At 38.0% G+C, this 20,451-nt stretch overlaps 1 protein-coding gene across 3 annotated transcripts in view; it reads left to right on the top strand.

Annotated features, from left to right (window-relative positions):
• rnaseh2b (ribonuclease H2, subunit B) overlaps nt 1–20,451 on the top strand; it is a 112,743-nt gene that overhangs the window by 61,787 nt on the left and 30,505 nt on the right. For all 3 annotated transcript variants that reach the window (XM_039744886.1, XM_039744885.1, XM_039744888.1), the window contains exons 7-9: nt 1,738–1,843; nt 17,777–17,858; nt 20,145–20,190. In XM_039744886.1, coding sequence (XP_039600820.1) covers nt 1,738–1,843; nt 17,777–17,858; nt 20,145–20,190 — 234 coding nt within the window. The remainder of the gene's footprint in view (nt 1–1,737; nt 1,844–17,776; nt 17,859–20,144; nt 20,191–20,451) is intronic.

Below are 20,451 nucleotides of genomic sequence, written 5' to 3'. Positions count from 1 at the left end.
TGCAGACAATGGGTCTTTTAATTTATAGTACTTGCTTCCTCAGTTTGTTTGCCCAGTTGATTTCATACAAGGGAAGCTATTGGCGGATGGCTTAGAAGCTACCCAATCAGAGCATGTATTACATATTAACTAAAACTCCTCAATGCTTAAAGATATGCGTCCCGCGCGGAGCTTGATTGTTTGCTTGTCTCTGCCTCTATCTCACCCTCTCTGACATTCTCTGCGCCTGACGGAGGGGCTGTGAGCAGAGGTGCTGTTTGCACAGAAGCTGTTTACCTAGTGGATACGGACACACCTCTAAGAAATGCCGCTTCCAAAAGCACACTTATTGATTTTTTGATGGTTTGCTTTAATCTCGCTCTCTCTCTCTCTTGGACGTTCTCTGCGCCTGACGGAGGTGATGTGAGCAGAGGGGCTGTTTGCTTAGAAGATACTGACGCTCCTCTAAAAAATGCCGCGGCAAACTTAAAAGCACACGTTTTGATTTTTTGATTGTTTGTTTTTCTTTGCGAGCTCTCTCTCTCTCTTTCTCTCTCTCTCTCTGAAATTCTCTGCTCCTGAAGAGAAGATCTATTTGCATTCTTTTAATTGTGAGAAAGAACTGTCATCTTTGTCTTGTCATGGAGCACAGTTTAAACTTTTGACTAAAGGGTGTTATTTCATGTCTAGAGGGCTCTAATAATGTTAACGGTGTGGGAGAGTTTATAAGGGCTTAAAATATATAAAAATAACTACACAAACATATGGTTTCTACTTCACGGATTTTCATCTATCGCGGGGGGTTCTGGAACGCAACCCCCGCGATTTAGGAGGGATTACTGTATATCTATCCGGAACCTCTCGACCTCGCGCATTAGCTCAGGCTCCTTCCCCCTTCAGGGAGATGACATTCCATATCCCAAGAGTCAGCTTCTGTAGCTGAGGATCGGACCACCAAGGTCCCAGCCTTCAGCCACCACCCGACTCGCACTGCACCCACACTCTTTGGCCCCTCCTACAGGTGGTGAGCCCATGGGAAGGGGGGCCCCCCTTGCCTCTTCGGGCTGTGCCCAGCCAAGCACCATGGGTACAGGCCCCTCCACCAGGCGCTCGCCATCGAGCCCCACCTCCAGTCCTGTCTCTAGAGGGGGGCCCTGGTGAACCGTGTCCGGGCAAGGGTAAACACCATGCAAATTTCGTACTAATCATAGGTGGCTTTTTGTCTCATCCCTCACCTAGGAGCTGTTTGCCTTGGGTGACCCTACCAGGGGCATAAAGCCCCCGACAAAAGAGCTCCTAGGATCATTGGTACACGCAAACCCCTCCACCACAATAAGGTGGTGGCTTGAGGCGGAGTTGTTTTTCCTTAATTTTTTTTCTTTCATGGTTTAGATTTGTTAGGACTATTGAGTTTAACATTAAATGAAGAATACATTTGAGTATTTTATCACCTGTTAATGGTAGATATAGGTGGTACACTACTGCTCCATGCTCTCTTCTTATGTATATCAAGACTAGATACTGTAAGTTCTGTTTTTAGACTGTGTATGTTTACCCCAACTTCAGAAAATTGATTATTTGTGTAATATTAGTGTGGATGTGTAGCTTGTAAAACAGGTATTCTAAATAAAGTGGAATATATTGTTCATTATTATGACTTAATCAAATTTCTGAGACACTATGGTCTGAAAGTATAAATTGTTTCTGTTGTATTTTGTAACCTTGCATTGGTCTTAAAAGGTACCATTTTTTCAATAGGTGGATAATACTGTGAAAGCACTGAAAAATAGCAATATATGCGTTGGTGATGCAGTGAAATCTTCAACATTTATCAGAAGTAAACGTACCACTGATATTCGTGAAGGTAGGTACAAAGTATGTGCGTCTGTTTTATTACAGAAGATTAGTACTCTCTTCATATAATTCATAGCAACTGAGCAGGTTAAGTCCACACAGATGGTACAACTGTGGGGGTTACACTTACTGTAGATTTTTGGATCATGTATGATAATACCATTCTGTATACATGATTGAAAACCTGCAGCATCTTGCCTTGTATTGCATGTTGGCACAGACGTTAGTCCTGCTGCTGCACAGCATCTGTGTTTTAATTCCTAGCTCATTTGTGTAAAAAGCTTGAGTGTCTGTCACCTCCAGGGGAATAACAGATGTGCCTTATATGCACGATTTAAGTGTAGAACATCCCAGAATGGCCGGCAGCTGCGGATACTAACTTGGATTGAGGGGGTTAAGCAAAATAGGTTTAAGAAGATTACAAATGTGAAAGATTTAATTTTTTGCCTCTGTGCACTCTCTTAGTGCAGTGTTTCCCAACCTTGGTACCGGGAGCACACTGTGGCTGCAAGTTTTTGTTCCAACCAGCTTCTGTTCTTAATTGGACTTTTGGGCTAAATAAGTGATGGGTTATTTCCCAAGTTCTGTGCCTTGAGAACAATATAGAAATTAGAAAAGTAAGTTTGGTTTGTGTATGTATATACAAAATTCTATATCACGGTATTTTTCTAAATTATCCTGGTTTCACGGTATTCAACGGTATTTTTTTCCCCATGCATGAGTGGATGTTAACCACATTTTCCACTGCAATTACTGGCTAAGAATAACCTATTCCACTGTCAAGAGTATTGTACATTGTACAAAAAAAAAAACATTTTAATGTGCACACAAGTATTACTACAGTTTTGCATTGCCCCATAAAGTGATAGTTTTCAAGGGGGTGGAACTAATGGGGAAGGTATCACATTGCATGACAGATGCAGTCAAAATATAGAACCTTTTTATTGAACACATTTTGCAAAAACAAACTATAATTTTGACAACATATTTTCAACCATACAAAGAGGCATTTAGACTTGGTAAAATATCCAGAAGTGCTTGTCAAAAATTGTATTGCACCGAATATGTCTTAGAAAAGGAATAAATAGTAAATATTTTTTGTAAACCAACTACACTTTCTGTTAATGTTAACAATCTCTGTCCACTGACACATTAAAGTGACTTTTTAAACAACTTTATCATCATTAAACTGCATAATATTTAAACTAATAAATAATAACAATAAAATCAATAATAGTATTATTACTGATAGTTGCACTATTACTTCAAGACTTCAAGCCCAGGTGCATTACACAGTATTCACCAAATTAAAATAAAGTAAAACAAGTGCAACTTGGTGATGTCATCTTTACCAGCTGAACCATCATTTAGGCAAACTGCATTAATATGGACTTTGCTTCAAGCTAAGCTATACTGGGAATAAAAAACAAACTATATGTCGAGAACATAGTCAATATTTCCACTTTATTCTCGCCATTTATGTTGAGATTAAAGCCGACATTTCCACTTTATTCTCATAGTTTACTTCTTAATTAAAGTAGAATGTCGTAAACTAAACTTCTTCCTAAAATCAATGTTAATCAATTACTTAATTTCCCCCTGTCATAAATTAATGCAGCACATTAAATGCTTTGTGTTACGTTCCCCGACCCAGTGGTTAATCACTACGCTTCTTAAACTGACTTCCTCCGCACTAAGAGAAGACAGCAATCACCATACAGAATCCATTCACTTCATGATATCCCTGCTTTCTGAAAATTTAGAATGCTAAGATAAATACTTGATATCATTTTCATGATGAAATGCATTAAAGCAGGTATTACACGTGCACGGTAGTGAGGCGGTAGTGCTGCTCCCTCGCAGTAAGGGGTCCCCAGGTGTAGAAAACTTTATGGCAGGTGTGACGAGGCTCCAAAAAACTGGATGTATGAATAGCTATCTCACATGTTTAACTTAAATATTGTGCAAATGTTGGGTTTCTGATCTGCTGGTCGGAGACCAAACACAGAATTCAACGCATGTTTTTCTGAGCTATCTTTATTGCATGCATGCTGTCTCTATCTGACAAAAAATCCCAGTTCTTTTTTCCTTCCTTCCTTTTTCTTTCACCACATAACCAATCACCACACGATAAACATCTTTGTGAAATTAAAACTAGTTATAAACTTAGCCCACGGAGTGTTCAGAACTTTAAAAATATCTTCGTTATACATGTTTAATTATGCCATCAATTCAGTGTTGCGCCTATCTCTGAACGAGTCCCCAGCACATCGCGGGATGAATACAAGCAAATCATACACTAGCAGGGTCAATATAGCACAAAAAAAAACCCACATTCTACATGACTTTAAATGGAAACTGAAGCACACAGAGTAAACCCACCAGAAAAACATGCAAATGCAAGGCAGGCACGGCACCGTGCCCCCATATGATTAATGCATGCTTTAATGCATTTCACCATGAAAATTATATTAAGTATTTATCTTAGCATTCTAAATGTTCAGAGAGCAGGAAGATCATGAAGTGAATGTATTCTGTGCAGCGATCACTGCCAGCGCCTCCTCTTAGTGCAAGAAGAAGTCAGTTTAAGAATCACTTAACAGAAAGCATTTAATGTGCTATATAACTTATGACGGGGTTTGAGAGAATCTAGTAAATTAAATATTCATTTTACGATGGTCTAAGAGAGAGATTTAATGACAGATTACGAGAATAAAGTCAACATGTCGTCACACTATTACACAGTACCCAGGTACATTACACAGTATTGAAAACAAAACAAGTATAACTTGGCTTGTAGTATAGAAACAGTATTTATAAATCTGACCTTTTAAAACTAAAGTTATCTCCAGGCGACGGACGTAACTCCTTTTTTTCGGCAAAAGTTTGTGTTGCGGTATAAGAGTTTGAAATCCATATCATAAAAAAAATAAAAAACGGTCTTCTGTATGAACCGATATACCACCCAGCACTAATACATACACACACATGTACAATATATATATATATATATATATATATATATATATATATATATATATATATATATATATATATATATATATATATATATATAGTGACGTCCGTCGAATAAACACACTCGGGAGCCGCTTGTCCAGGGAAGTTTTCCAAATGCCGACTGGTTTATTTATTCAATATGCCGCGATATAAACGGTGCCCTACAGCCGCCCGTTGTCTGGGTCACGGGGACACCTCCAAAATAACAAAGACTAATCACCTTCATCCTATTTACCTCTCTTAAAAACAGTTACTTCCTTTCTTTACACCTTATGCTGTTCCCCTCACTTTCTCCAGCTTTTCCAACTCACCCTTCCGGCCACACCACCCCTTTTTATCACGCTCCATTCATCCCTGTCACTCATCTCTCTCTAGGGAGGTGCCCCAAGCCCTTACAAACAGTGTTCCCCCAAGACTCCACCCCAACACTGCTTCCCTTCCCTATAGCCCATGCAATGGCAAGACATGTCACTATATATATATATATATATATATATATATATATATATATATATATATATATATATATATATATATACAGTGGACCATTGACTTACGAACTCAATTCGTTCGCGAGGGCTGGTTGTAACTCAAGTTGGTTGTTAGTCAAGACTATTTTTCCTGTAAGAAATAATAGAAATACCTATAATGCGCTCTGAACATCCAGCACAGCAACACTTACTTAACCTTTTCATAATAAAAAAGGGTTGTATAATGTGCATAATTTACCAAAACACCAATAATTTTTCTAATGTACTAACCAAGAAGTTATAAAAAGTGCCTAGCCTAACAGAAACAACTACTGTACACACCATTTAATTTGACATCTTTGGACTGCAGGAAGGGAGGAGGAGAATGAAACGGAAGGTGGTTATTGTTTAGAAGGAGCCTCCTTATGGAAATCTTTTCTTTGTAAAATTGTCAAAATGGTGGATTTCGACATGCTGTACATATTATCGAGATCAGTCGCACGAACACCACTCTCATATTTCGATTCGATTGTGATCGCTTTTTCTCAAGTTAATAATGACAGTAGTCAAGCACTCAGTTCAAAGCTGGTCGTGTTGTGAACTGCTGTAATAATATATTCCAAGCAAGCCGGTGCTGACTCAGCCTGATGACATCATCATGTGCCGTGCCAGCCCGCTAGCTAACATCCCTTTCTCTAGCTAACAATTACTTTCTTTACCTTCCTTACCTTCTGTTCCTTCCTTAGCAATTATGCGTCTTGCTTGCCATTGTCTTAGTGAATTATATATATAGACTAGCAAAATACCCGCGCTTCGCAGCGGAGAAGTAGTGTGTTAAAGAAGTTATTAAAAAGAAAAGGAAACATTTTAAAAATAACGTAAGATGATTGTCAATGTAATTGTTTTGTCAATGTTCTGAGTGTTGCTGTCATATATACATATACATATATATAATATACACACACACACATATAAACATATACATATAAACATATCTACACATATCTATATATATATATATCTATATATATAGCTCAGTCCGCTTCCTCCCGACTTCCACCGCTGACTGGAGGCGGCTACCTATGGGAGCGGATGGGCTCCAGCTGCTTCCCGGCACTTAACCCGGTGGCCACACCCCTGTGTGGCGGAAGTGCCGGCTGCGCACCCGGAAGCCGTCCGTGTCTCCCCGGTCGTCTTCCCCCCGCACTTCCTGGTGTGGCGGAAGTGCCGGGCTCCCGGAATAACAGGCACAGGCGCCGCCTGGCGGTGGCCACGGGTCCCTACAGGGCTGGGCTTCCAAGCCCTGTACCCGAGGCCCCCTGTCTAACCAGGACGGACGCCCCCACTCGGTCTGGAGGAGGCACACGCCCTCCTCCGGTCCTCTAAGGCGTCCCGGCCGGGCTCCATCCCCGGCCGAGGGCCACACGGGATGAACCGGCATCGGCGCCGCCTGGCGGTAACCACCGGCCCCTACAGGGGAGGGCTTCCATGCACTCGACCCGTGGCTCCCAAAGAACCAGGACGGACCCCTCGCGGTCTGGAGGAGGCACAAGCCCTCCTCACGTCCTCCTGAAGGCGTCCGGCCGGCCATGTATATATATATATATATATATATATATATATATATATATATATATATATCTCTATATCTCTCTCTCTCTCTCTCTATATATATCTCTATATCTCTCTCTCTATATATATATCTCTCTCTCTCTCTCTCTCTCTCTCTCTCTCTCTCTCTCTCTCTCTCTCTCTCTCTCTCTCTCTCTCTCTCTCTCTCTCTCTCTCTCTCTCTCTATATATATATATATCTATCTATCTATCTATCTATCTATCTATCTATCTATCTATCTATCTATCTATCTATATATATATATATATATATATATATATATATATATATATATATATATATATATATATATATATATATATATCTATATATATATATATATCTATATATATATATATATATATATATATATATATATATATGTATCTATATATATATATATATATATATATATATATATATATATATATATGTGTGTATACTGGGTTTCGGGAACACTGAGAAGTTAATTCATGCATTTGTTACTTCACTGTTGGATTATTTTAATTCCTTGCTCTTAGCAAAGCCAGTCTGTCTAGGCTTCAACTAGTGCAAAATGCTCCTCAACAGGTGTAAGTCATATCACCTCTATTTTAGCCTCATGCTGCCAGTTAGTTATAGAATCAATTTCAAGATCTTAATTTAACCTATAAACCTCTGAATTGTCTGGCTGCAGTATATTTTAAAGTATGTTTTATCATACAGGTTGACCTCTTAGATCTTCTCACCAGTGCTTGCTTGTTATTCTACACACTAGATTAAAAACAAAAGGGGATAGAGCCTTCTCTGTTATGGCCTCAAAACTCCGGAACTGTCTCTTCCTTAATATCAGAACATCTTATACTGTAACTATATTTAAAACTTAATTAAAAGCATTATTGTAGACAGGCATTTCTTTCTTGTTAGGTTCTATTCTCTCTATTAAGGCTGAATGATTATTTGCACAATTTATCATACTTGTGACAAGTCATTTCTGCTGTGAACCTATTGCTGCATCAAATATACAATATAGCTGCAATAAACTTAAGCTGTAAGTAAATTAGGTAATTGACTGAACTACAAACTAATAGGCTAAGAGTAGAGACTCTTTAATGCTGCTGCCACTTATTACAAACAACTGTGCCTCTTACACATATAACATAACAGAAGCTCAGTGCCCGTCATTTATTGGTAAAGGCAGCGACACTATGGGTATAGCTGAGACCGAAAATTCTGGCTTAAAAGCAGATGATTTGGACCCCAAATGAGCTAGCAAATCTGTCGTATGGCAGTACTTTAAACGGCAAAACCATTTACATACTCAGGTATTTTGTAAATCATATGTGGAGGTGGCTTCTTTGAAAGGAAACACAACAAGCCTGTTCAACCTTTAAAACAGTCATTAAAAGCAGTATGAAGAGTGCTGTTCACAAAATTTTGTAAGCAGCATGGCCATACTGAAAACAAAATCTGAATTATGTCTAAAGTAGCCATCCATTTCCAAATGTTTTCAGTGCACATCTCCATACAAGCCCAGGTCCCAACATAAAAAAGAAATAATGCAAGCCATTAACCATTACCCACAGGTTTTGTGTACCTTATCAACAGACTTGATAAATCATACCAGATTCTATCCCATACATATTTTTCCCAAGTTGCCATGTATGAGCAGTGCTGCAAACGGTTGCTGGAAGACCTGAAAGACATGTAATTTTTCACATGCACAACTGATCTTTGGTCAATCAGGACAAAAGAGCCCTACATAAGCCTGAAAATTCACTTCATTAACCTTGACTTTGAGTTAAAGACTTGGGGCCTCATGCATAACAGCGTACATGGAACTCACACTTAAACAATTGCTTACAGACAAAAATAGAAATGTGCGTACACACAAAAAAATTCAGATGCACAAAACCATGCGTAAGCCAATTTCCATTCACTTCAGCTCCCTAAATTCCTGTCAATATGGGAAAAAAATGCATGTGCATGCGTCTGCTGTCGCACCCCAACTCCTCTCAGAATTTTGCATATTTTAATATGTATATCAATATAAATATCACCTTCCTCATTCAGTGTTTGGTTAAAAGACAATGACAGAGGCATGTGATAGAACAGAATTTCAGCAAATGCTAAGTGGGGGCAAGGAAAAACGTACTATTTGTTGGCTTAAGCAGTGGTATAAATGTCAAGTGGAAGTTGATCAAGTGATACAGAGTGTCAGAAATACTTGGAAGTTGAGAAAGTCGCACAGATCTCAAAATAAAAAAAGAAGTGGTCAGATATCAAAGTCGCCATGAAAAGGCGAGTTGTAGCCCACCGTTCGAGAGTCATACGGAGGTGTATTAGGGTACAGAGAAAAGAAAAAAATGGGGACACAGGGAATATAAACAAGGTTTTAATGTTCACTTTAATCTCATAGTTTATTTTTTCATTAAAGTAGAACGTTGTAAACTTAATCTTAAAATCAATGTTAAATTTACTAGAGTTTCTCAGATCCCATCATAACCAAAGTAGCATGTTAAATGCTGCATATTGTGTGTGGTATATGTGCTCTATGTGTGCAAATCAATACATGCTTCTTAAACAAGCTTTCTCTTAGGCTGACAGGACATAGAATACATTGCATTCATGATATTACAACTCTGAACAATTTAAATACTTGGATGTACACTTGGTATCGTTTTCATGATGAAATCAATTTAAGCATATATTAAACATGGTGGCATGGCGACAGTGAGCTGGCCTCCTGCAAGATACTTGCTGGGATGTGTGCGACCCTCAATGAAATAATTTAATGTAGCAGTACTGTCTCTTTCAAACATACCGACCCCCAATTCCTGTCCTTCGTTTTCTTTCTCCACATTACCAATCGCCACACAATAAGCTCTTTATTAAATGTCAAATCATTTGTAAGCGTAGAACACAGATTCTTCAAAACTTTTAAGGAACATTGAAATATCTTCATAGTACGTGTTTAATTATTCCATCCATCTATCTATCCATCCAGGGTCGTGCAAGTGCCAGCAAGCAAACATCACAAGGGAAAAACAATCCCTGGATGGGGCGCCAGCTCATCGCTACTGCTGTGCCACTGTGCCCACACGTTTAATTATTAGCAGTATACATTATTTAATTGACGTTAAAAATGTATCTGTATAATGTAATATGCATACTTTAATGCATTTCATGTTAAAAATTATATCAAGAGCTCCAAAAAGATAGCTCTTGGAAGTCTAAATCAACTTAGAAGCCAGTCACCATCATCTGTAAATATGCGCTCTCTTCTGGTGAATTGGATTGAATTGTATTGAATTCCTTTATTGTTATTGTATGGTACAGTGAGATTCAATGTGCAAATCCTCCATAAACTTATTCTCCTATAAAATGATAAAATAATATTATTATTATGATGAAAAACAATAAAATATATAATATGAAAGCATAAGTACAATATACACGTATATATATTGCACATAATTCATAAAGTGGCTCAAGCTGTGCAATATTACAACTGTAGTGCAAGCTTACAGTGAGGTAATTGTAATTCTAAGTACAAACAGTTCTAATGGGAGCACTTGATGAACTGATTGAGTGTGTTTGTAGGATCTTCGGATGAAACTGTTTCTGAGCCTTGAGGTTTGTACAGGAAAGGCTCTGAAGCGTTTGCCGAATTGAAGAAGTTCAAATAGACTGCCTATGGCTGAGGCAGCATGTGCTATAATTGTTCTGCAGGGTAGATGCTATATCCCGATTATCCTCTACTCTCTTGACACGACCTGCCGTAGAGTTTTCCGATCAGCTGATGTACAGCTGTGATTCCACACTCGGATACAGTGGGTTAAAATACTCTGAGTGGTGCACTGAGAGTAACAACGCTAAAGCAGCTATGGTGTTTGGAATACAGTACACCCCTAAAATTCGCAGGGGTTACGTTCCTAGAGCACACGCAAATTGTGAAAAACCACAAATTTTGGATGAGGTTAAAAAAAATGCCTATTTTCATAGTTTAAACCCTAAATATGCCCCCAAAACACTTTAATTTCAAACTCCGCTTAATACATTACCAAATAATAAAGAATGTAAAGGTAAACCTGTATACTGTACTGCTATGTCCCGCAGTGCCAGAATGAAATATACTGATGTTACCGCTATATATACTGTAATTCATGCATTCATGTTTTCATTGCCAGAAGCCTTAGACGGTGCTGCTCGTTTCGGTGGTATCTTGGAGCTTTAACCTTTAAACTGCCACATATTTGGGGGTAATGCATCCCTGGACGCCAAATACTTTTTTGCTGCACTTTAAGTAAATGTCACAATTAATAAAGAAAAAGTGAAATTTTAATTGAACAATTTTTTCATGCAAAGAGCATCACAATTACTGCAACACTGATCATTTTACACACTAATGAACTGTAAAAACTATTTAAAAAAACTACTGGAACAATATGTCCAACTGCGCTTGAACTGGCTGAACGCAAGCACACAGAGGTAAGCACTGATTCTTGCAGGCTAGTATAGTGCAGTGGCTGAATCCCAGGAACAGTGAGGCTGCAGTATTGCAGGGTGTCACACTTGGGTCACAGAAGCACAGAAGATTGTAGAGACAGGAACTTTATTCAAACACTTCAAACAAAAATTCCTCTTTCAGAAGTAAAAGGAGGTCAGTATGCAGTTAGTTATCGATTAACACTAGAATTATCAGAGCCTACAAAAAAACTCGTAGATCCATCCCACCTTAAATCACTTCTCATCTCTCCGTCAGCATCTTTTGTCCTGTAAATGTGTGGATAAGCAGCAAACAGCCTGCTATCACATCCCCCACCGGCGCACAGTCTTCTCAGCTCAAGTCTGTTTACCTGTGTGTCAGTTGCTTGGATTTGTATAGAGTGAGAAGTCAAGCAAAATCACATCTTTTATAAATACTATATCATTATTTGGAACACATGCATTTCATGTCCGTTCCGTGTCTACAGCAATCTATGTACAGTAAACACATTGTTAAAACAGAAGCATTTTTCATGTTTTAGTAATAATTGACAAAATGTATACATGAAGTTTATGTGTGAACCCTGAAGTCCAAATATCAAAGAAACACTTTCACAAAAGGTACAGATGTAACAGAACAAATACGCGTTTATTCAAAAAAAGAACCCGCGTTAGGGCGCGACATTGACACGCATATACTACGACTGTTTCGGTAGCGCAACGGTATCAGCTGTTGACTGGTAATCAAAACTTCACGGGTTCGATCCCTGATGAGCCTGTTTTGAGAAATGAGCTGTTTTTATTCTTACTATTTTAGAATAAAAACATACATTTGATTTCAGTCTGTAACAGCCGGTGTAAATGTATGATACTTGTAAAGGTTAGCTTTTTTTTTTTTTTTTTTTTAATTCAGTTTCATTTTCTCAGTTGCATTCACGATCCTACCCTACCTCCCCCCTCACCATCTGACACTGCTGTTTTCACATAAAGACACACTATAGCTCTGCGCTGTACTTGTGACTTTACGCTGTAGGATGCTTGCGAACTGAAGTGTCTGCATGCACTTTTTGTGGCATTACCTATGTATTTTTTGAGCATGCCCGCTTTATGACCACAGACTCAGAAAGTCTTTCTCCCGTGGGACGACTGGGATCCTTTCCTAAATAAGGAGTTACATTGCCCATGTACTTTGTCTCCAAATCTGCCACAATCCAAAACAAATTTGTCAGGCTTGGTCATGATCTATTATAAGAAAGGACAATGGACCTTGGTTGGAAACAGTTGCTTTGCTCATCAACTGTAATATGTTGCCCTGGGTTGTAACACAGTTCTCAACAAAACGTTGCCAGATGTCCAAAATTGCAGCAAATCTGTTGTTTTTCACATGTTCTGCACAGGTCTCTTTGTCAAAGCATTTATCTCCATTCTTTTGACAAGAGCAGTGATGACTACAGTTGTTGCTGTGGCTGATGCCTGGTCAGAACTATTTGTTGTACAGGCAATCAAAGATGCGATGCCCCGTCACGCTATCAGACTATCATGCAATTTTGGACATCTGGCAACGTTTTGTTGAGAACTGTGTTCCGAGTTACAACCCAGGGAGAAAGACTTTCCAAGCCTGTGGTTATAAAGTGGGTATGCTCAAAAAAATACACGTGTAATGCCGCGAAAAGTGCACGCAGACAGTTTAGTTCGCAAGCATCCTACAGCGTAAAGTCACAAGTATAGTGCAGAGCTATAGCGCGTCTTTACGAGAAAACAGCAGTGTCAGATGGGGGGAGTAGTGTAGGATCGTAAATGTGACTGAGAGAATGAAACTGAATAAAAAAAAAAAAAACCAAAGCTAACCTTTACAAGTATCATACATTTACACCGGCTGTTACAGACTGAAATCAAATGTATGTTTTTATTCTAAAATAGTAAGAATAAAAGCAGCTCATTTCTCAAAATGGACTCATCGGGGATCAAACCAGTGAAGTTTTGATTACCAGTCAACAGTTAATAATGTTGCGCTACCGAAGCAGTCGTAGTAAATGCGTGTCAATGTCGCACCCTAATGCAGGTTCTTTTTTTGAATAAAAGCACACTTTTTCTGTTATATTTGTACCTTTTGTGAAAGTGTTTCTTTGATATTTGAACTTCAGGCTTCACACATTATAAACTTCATGTCTACATTTTGCCAATTATTACTAAAACATGAAAAAAGTTTCTGCTTTAACTATGTGTTTACTGTACATATATTGTTGTAGACAAGGAAAAAACATGAAATGCATGTGTTCAAAATAACGATATAGTATTTATTAAAGGTGTGATTTTGTTTGACTTCTCACTCTATACAACTCCAAGCAACTGACACACAGGTAAACAGACTTGAGCTGAGAAAACTGTGCTCCGGTGGGGGATGTGATAGCAGGCTGTTTGCTGCTTATCCACACATTTACAGGACAAAAGATGCTGACGGAGAGATGAGAAGCGATTTAAGGTGGGACAGATTTATGAGTTTTTTTGTAGGCTCTAGTAATTCTAGTGTTAAAGAATAGACAAACCTCATAGGGGAGCAAAACCCCCAACAGGAGCAGAGAATGTCTGGGGTAGGAGAGAGAAACAAAACAATCAGCCAAAAAGGACAGGTGCTGTTCAGGCTTTTAAGAAATGGAAAACACAAGAACACTCAGCTGGAGATGTATCACAGTCAATCAACAGCAAGGAGAATGAATAACGCCGTAGCGGTCCGGTGCCGTTAAGATTCACACTGAGGTGTGAAGGTGATTTATTTATTTTTATAGTGGGGATTCCAGGGACGCACCCAGCCTTGACCCGACCCATACGCACTCACAAACAGGGACAATAACAAAGCAAGCCGGTAATCAAACAGCAAATAAAGAATGTAATGAAACAAATGAAATAAGAAAACAACGATACCACCCCTGATCCCCTTATGGTGATTACACATTAAATACAACAAAGCACAAACAAAACACACACAGTAAATCATGAAAAAGTTAATGAAAAACGGCAATGGATGAAATGTAATGATGAAAATAGATAGTCCAGAGATCCGCAGCTTGAATAGGAATGTAAAGATAACCCTACCGGTGGTTCCTGAAATGGTGAAGACGGGTGGATGGGTTCAGGAGTGCTCCTTTCTTTGCAGGATGGCCATGAATCCAATTACAGTCCTCATGTACACAGGCAGACAATCCAGACGCACAAAGCGATCCAGGACAAAATGAATAAGTACAGGTAACCCAACAGAAGGCAGGCAGGCAGGCAGACAGACAGGAACTTGTAACACATATTACAGAAACGTTTTTTTTTGCTTTTGGTCACCGGCCCCCATTTTAAGACGAGCTGACGTCCTTTGACCCCAACAACCCCAGCACTCTCAGCAGAAGACCAATCAGAGCCACTGCAGGGACTGCTGGGAGTTGCAGTTTGAAATACTATTGGCTACTTTCACTATCCCAAGCCGCATTTTTTCTATACGGTTGCTTCCTGTTCTCTCTACAGTGCAGTATTGCCACGATAAAAGCCATAAAAATTGCGGAGGATATTTGTGGTTTCCGCTAACAATTATTAGTTAGGTTCTAAGGAAACATCTGTGAATGACTGAGGCTGCAAACCGAACCGCGACTTCGCAGAGGTCTACTGTAGTTTGGCCATTCCATGGACCATTATAATGTTACATGTTGATTACAATCAGATGGCTTAAATTTGCAAGCTATATGGAGTTAATCTCAGTGTATTTGATAAAGCCATGTCAAGGATGTGAATCTAAAAAGGAATGGGAAACCACACAGGAACAGTAGCACTGCTTTGACGCTGGGCGCCACCAGTTTGCAAATCCGAATGGAAACGTGTGTACGCACAGGGAAAGTCTAGTGTGAGAATGTGTGTGGCTTTATGCCAAGTTTAGTTTTTATGCATGTAGTTGTGAGAGTGGAAACGTTTATACATGAGGCTCTTGGTGTTTACAGACTTTCTACTTCCCCGAAGAATACAATGCGGAAAAATTAGTTATGGAGTTACTTGAGGCTTTGGCTAGCTGGTGTTTATGCAAAGATGGGCTAGTGTGTTTTACTACTGGCAGTGTGAAAAATATGATCAAAGTTGCTAACGTAAAAGATTACCCCAGACTACACTGTTTTGGCCACAAACTACACCTTGCCGTCTGTAAGTGTTTATTTTATTTCAGAAATGTAACCAGCTAGTAACAAAGTAATACTGAGTTAAATTTTTTGCCATTTTGTTATACCTTACACTACTTATTTACCACAGACAATTTCAGGACAACTTAATATTAGTGCTATGTAGTCATCTAGGTAAATGTTTTACATGTACAGTACTGGCAAACTTAAATCAGAGTTGCTAACAAACTGAATTCCTGAGCTAAGGTAAAAAAATGCAATAGTCTGTTATTTTTTTTCAATCTCACATTTTCCTGAAGTGCACGGCTGCCTGTTGTGTGATGATGTAGGCAATTGCACCCCAAGGCCTAGATTATTAAATTTTGCTAAAATCTGATTTGGTAGCTGTATTTATTTAAAATATAGTTTGTTAGATACAGAATTATTTTTATAAATATTTGGCAACATGTATTGCTTTTTGCACAATAAATGTTTACTTTTTGCAATATTAACTGTAAATTTTGTGTTTTAATAACCACGGCTAACAATCTCAATTTGTCATCTGCATTGGCAGCTTGTACAATTGGTGATACTGCAGAGTGCACAACCTTAATCTCTGATTGATCACATTATTTATTTTTGTTGTATCATTATCATCAAGTTCATTGCTCATCACAGTTTTTCCTAATATCATGTAGGCTTACTTTCTATGAAGTATTTTATATATTTTTTTATCTTATTATTTTTTTGTTGTTAATCTGATATTATATGAAGTATTGTAATTTTTGCTTTTTTTCTGTTGTTGGAAAGCATTTTCTACATATTGCTTGAAAAATGCTCAGTAAATAAAATAAATGAAATGAAATCTTGCAATGAACCTGGTCACATCATCAAAGATTATACCTAGAGTTATAAAGTGTTTTGGGTCTTTCAACAATCGTAAATCATCAGCTTGGTGACCCAGTTCATTGGTGATCCTTCGAGGTTCCCCTGTAGCATCTGTTGATATTACCGGTTGCTTTTCTGCTGTGCTGTCCTGTGGTGTAAGTGACATTTAGGGCCCTGTAGACTGATGGCCTTGCAAAGTCTCAGCAGGCCAATACTATTGGCAAACATTGTGCATGTCAATCTTGCCTCTTACCTACCAGCTTTTTGTATCTGGACATCTTTCTTTCATAAGCCTTGTCTATCTTAACTTCTGTAATGTTAAACCCGAGCATTAATCAGGCTGTAAAAACATTATTAAAAGCATTAGTCCCGAGCAACGGTATAGGTGTGTCCTGTGTAGGCGTCAGGCTTGAGTGTTACCTGGACAACAGTATAAATCCAAATTCTCCTAGCCTCATAAAAGCATCTCATAAGAAACTCCTCTCATCAGAAGATATTTGACTCTGTTTCTATTGTCCTGGAAATAAGAGTTCAAATATGTCCATAAAAAATATCTCGGATTAGCTGGTGTGTTGCATAGGTATCCAGTTGTATCCCCAAAATGTGTTATTTGGCTAAAACTTTGTTAAATAAAATTCTAGAAAATTTTCTCATACACCACTGGAATGTGTTAAAATGGAAAAGAGATTTTGAGTTGTAGACTTGCTTCTCTCCCCATTTATTGGTTGTTAAACTAGATTCATTACTTGTAGTTTTTACATTTTTCATCTGGTGTTTGTGAAACTACAGCACTCAATTATCTTCTGTCTGTTGAAGCATCTCAGATGTGCACAAATGTTAGGCATAATTTCCACCTTAATGTTTACACTGGCTTTTCTTTAACTTTTAAGGTCTTATTGTTTACATCTGTGAGATCATGCTCCATTACATTGTATTACATGAAGCGAATGGTAACCAATAAATGAATCATTGACTGGACAGGAGTCATGACTTATTGTTTTAGCAAGTTTGTTGTCCCCATTGACACCTAATAACATGAGATTAACAATATTTCTCAGCTATAACTGCAAATGCGGGGCAATTAACAGGTAAATTATTTGGGGGAGACATTCTTTTAATTTATAATTTAGAAAATTGGCTGGTTGGCTTCTACCCATTTTTTGCCATTAGTCATTTGAATATACAGTTTCTACAGTGAGAAAGGAAAAAGTTAAATTAAACTTACCCTCCAGTCTAGTCTTTCTGTTAATGCTCATATGTTGTGTTTATCATTTTGTCGTTTTTAACATGATCTTTGAAGTTTCAGAGTAATTTGATTATCTTTGTGTAAGTGACTATTTTTTTTTTTCTCCCTCTTTTAGAGGATTACTTGCGTTACGCTCATGGCTTAGTGTCAGAATACATCTCTGAAGACCTCAGTAAAGATCTTCTTAAATATTTGCAGTGAGTATGTTAATTTTATTATTAATTATGGTTTATGTCTGTGTTGTGAGGCTACTGATGGAATAATGCTGCATCCAAGTTTTAGTGTTTGCCTTGAGGTTGGATAGGCACCACTTCTCATAATCCTAAATAGCGAAGACTTTTTTGAATTTTTTGGCAGAATATTACAAATCTGTGCAAACTGCATAGAATAAATATACACAAGCACACATGTGTCTGTATGTATGTGTGTGTGTATGTGTGTGTGTGTATATATATATATATATATATATATATATACAGTGGTGTGAAAAACTATTTGCCCCCTTCCTGATTTCTTATTCTTTTGCCTGTTTGTCACACAAAATGTTTCTGATCATCAGACACATTTAACCATTAGTCAAATATAACACAAGTAAACACAAAATGCAGTTTTAAAAGATGGTTTTATTATTTAGGGAGAAAAAATCCAAACCGACATGGCCCTGTGTGAAAAGGTAATTGCCCCTTGTTAAAAATAACCTAACTGTGGTGTATCACACCTGAGTTCAATTTCCGTAGCCACCCCCAGGCCTGATTACTGCCACACCTGTTTCAATCAAGAAATCCCTTAAATAGGAGCTGCCTGACACAGAGAAGTCGACCAAAAGCACCTCAAAAGCTAGACATCATGCCAAGATCCAAAGAAATTCAGGAACAAATGAGAACAGAAGTAATTGAGATCTATCAGTCTGGTAAAGGTTATAAAGCCATTTCTAAAGCTTTGGGACTCCAGCGAACCACAGTGAGAGCCATTATCCACAAATGGCAAAAACATGGAACAGTGGTGAACCTTCCCAGGAGTGGCGGCCGACCAAAATGACCCCAAGAGCGCAGAGACGACTCATCCGAGAGGTCACAAAAGACCCCAGGACAAAGTCTAAAGAACTGCAGGCCTCACTTGCCTCAATTAAGGTCAGTGTTCACGACTCCACCATAAGAAAGAGACTGGGCAAAAAGGCCTGCATGGCAGATTTCCAAGACGCAAAACCATTGTTGCTTAAAAGAACATTAGGGCTCGTCTCAATTTTGCTAAGAAACATCTCAATGATTGCCAAGACTTTTGGGAAAATATTGTGGACTGATGAGACAAAAGTTGAACTTTTGGAAGGCAAATGTCCCGTACATCTGGCGTAAAAGGAACACAGCATTTCAGAAAAAGAACATCATACCAACAGTAAAATATGGTGGTGGTAGTGTGATGGTCTGGAGTTGTTTTGCTGCTTCAGGACCTGGAAGGCTTGCTGTGATAGATGGAACCATGAATTCTACTGTCTACCAAAAAATCCTGAAGGAGAATGTCCGCCATCTGTTCGTCAACTCAAGCTGAAGCGATCTTGGGTGCTGCAACAGGACAATAACCCAAAACACACCAGCAAATCCACCTCTGAATGGCTGAAGAAAAACAAAATGAAGACTTTGGAGTGGCCTAGTCAAAGTCCTGACCTGAATCCAATTAAGATGCTATGGCATGACCTTAAAAAGGCTGTTCATGCTAGAAAACCCTCAAATAAAGCTGAATTACAACAATTCTGCAAAGATGAGTGGGCCAAAATTCCTCCAAAGCGCCGTAAAAGACTCATTGCAAGTTATAAGCGCTTGATTGCAGTTATTGCTGCTAAGGGTGGCCCAACCAGTTATTAGGTTCAGGGGTAATTACTTTTCACACAGGGCCATGTAGGTTTGATTTTTTTCTCCCTAAATAATAAAAACCATCATTTAAAAACTGCATTTTGTGTTTACTTGTGTTATATTTGACTAATGGTTAAATGTGTTTGATGATCAGAAACATTTTGTGTGACAAACATGCAAAGGAATAAGAAATCAGGAAGGGGGCAAATAGTTTTTCACACCACTGTATATATATATATATATATATATATATATCTATATATAATATAATATAATATAATATAATATAATATAATTTTAAAAATTATTAATTTTAAGCATTTGCTGTTGTTTAGTTATTCATCCATATCTGGAGAAAATACAAATCTGGGTCAAGTAGATATTTTTACAGTGTGGCAAAGTTTATTTTTTTTAATATATTTCAAGTGCTATATTATAATTATTTTGACTAAAGTGCTGGTGTAAATGAATAAGGGAAAACATAAGGCTTATTGTGCTTGCTCAGATTACATGTAAAGGCTCTAATTAAAAAACAACTTTTTCCAGTTTTGTAAAACATAGTCCATACAGTATAGATTATCAGTTCTATGTATTTTTTTAATTTTACTTTTTTCCTCCTTTTCTCCTCTCTTTTAGGCTTCCTGAACTTTCAAATGCAACAGAGTTAGAACCACCATCAAAGGTAAATTCAAAGCAATGAATTATTTTCAAATGCTAAAACAGATCAAATAATTTTAATCCCTAATGAGATAAAAGCTTTCAAAACATACATTTAAAGGTATAGCATCACTTTTCTTATAGATTCGGAGTATTTCACAACAAGCTGAAACCTAGTAGCTGTATATATGTTTACCAAACAGTGCATAGTTTTTTCTTCCTCTGGCTAATCATCTGTATTGTAATACCATGTAATATTATATGATCAGTTTTGTAATCTTTTCAA

Source organism: Polypterus senegalus, chromosome 2 (genome assembly GCF_016835505.1).
Source record: "Polypterus senegalus isolate Bchr_013 chromosome 2, ASM1683550v1, whole genome shotgun sequence".
Classification (NCBI taxonomy): Eukaryota; Metazoa; Chordata; class Cladistia; order Polypteriformes; family Polypteridae; genus Polypterus; species Polypterus senegalus.
Note: the sequence above shows the minus strand (reverse complement) of the source record. Positions and strands in the feature narration are given on the sequence as shown.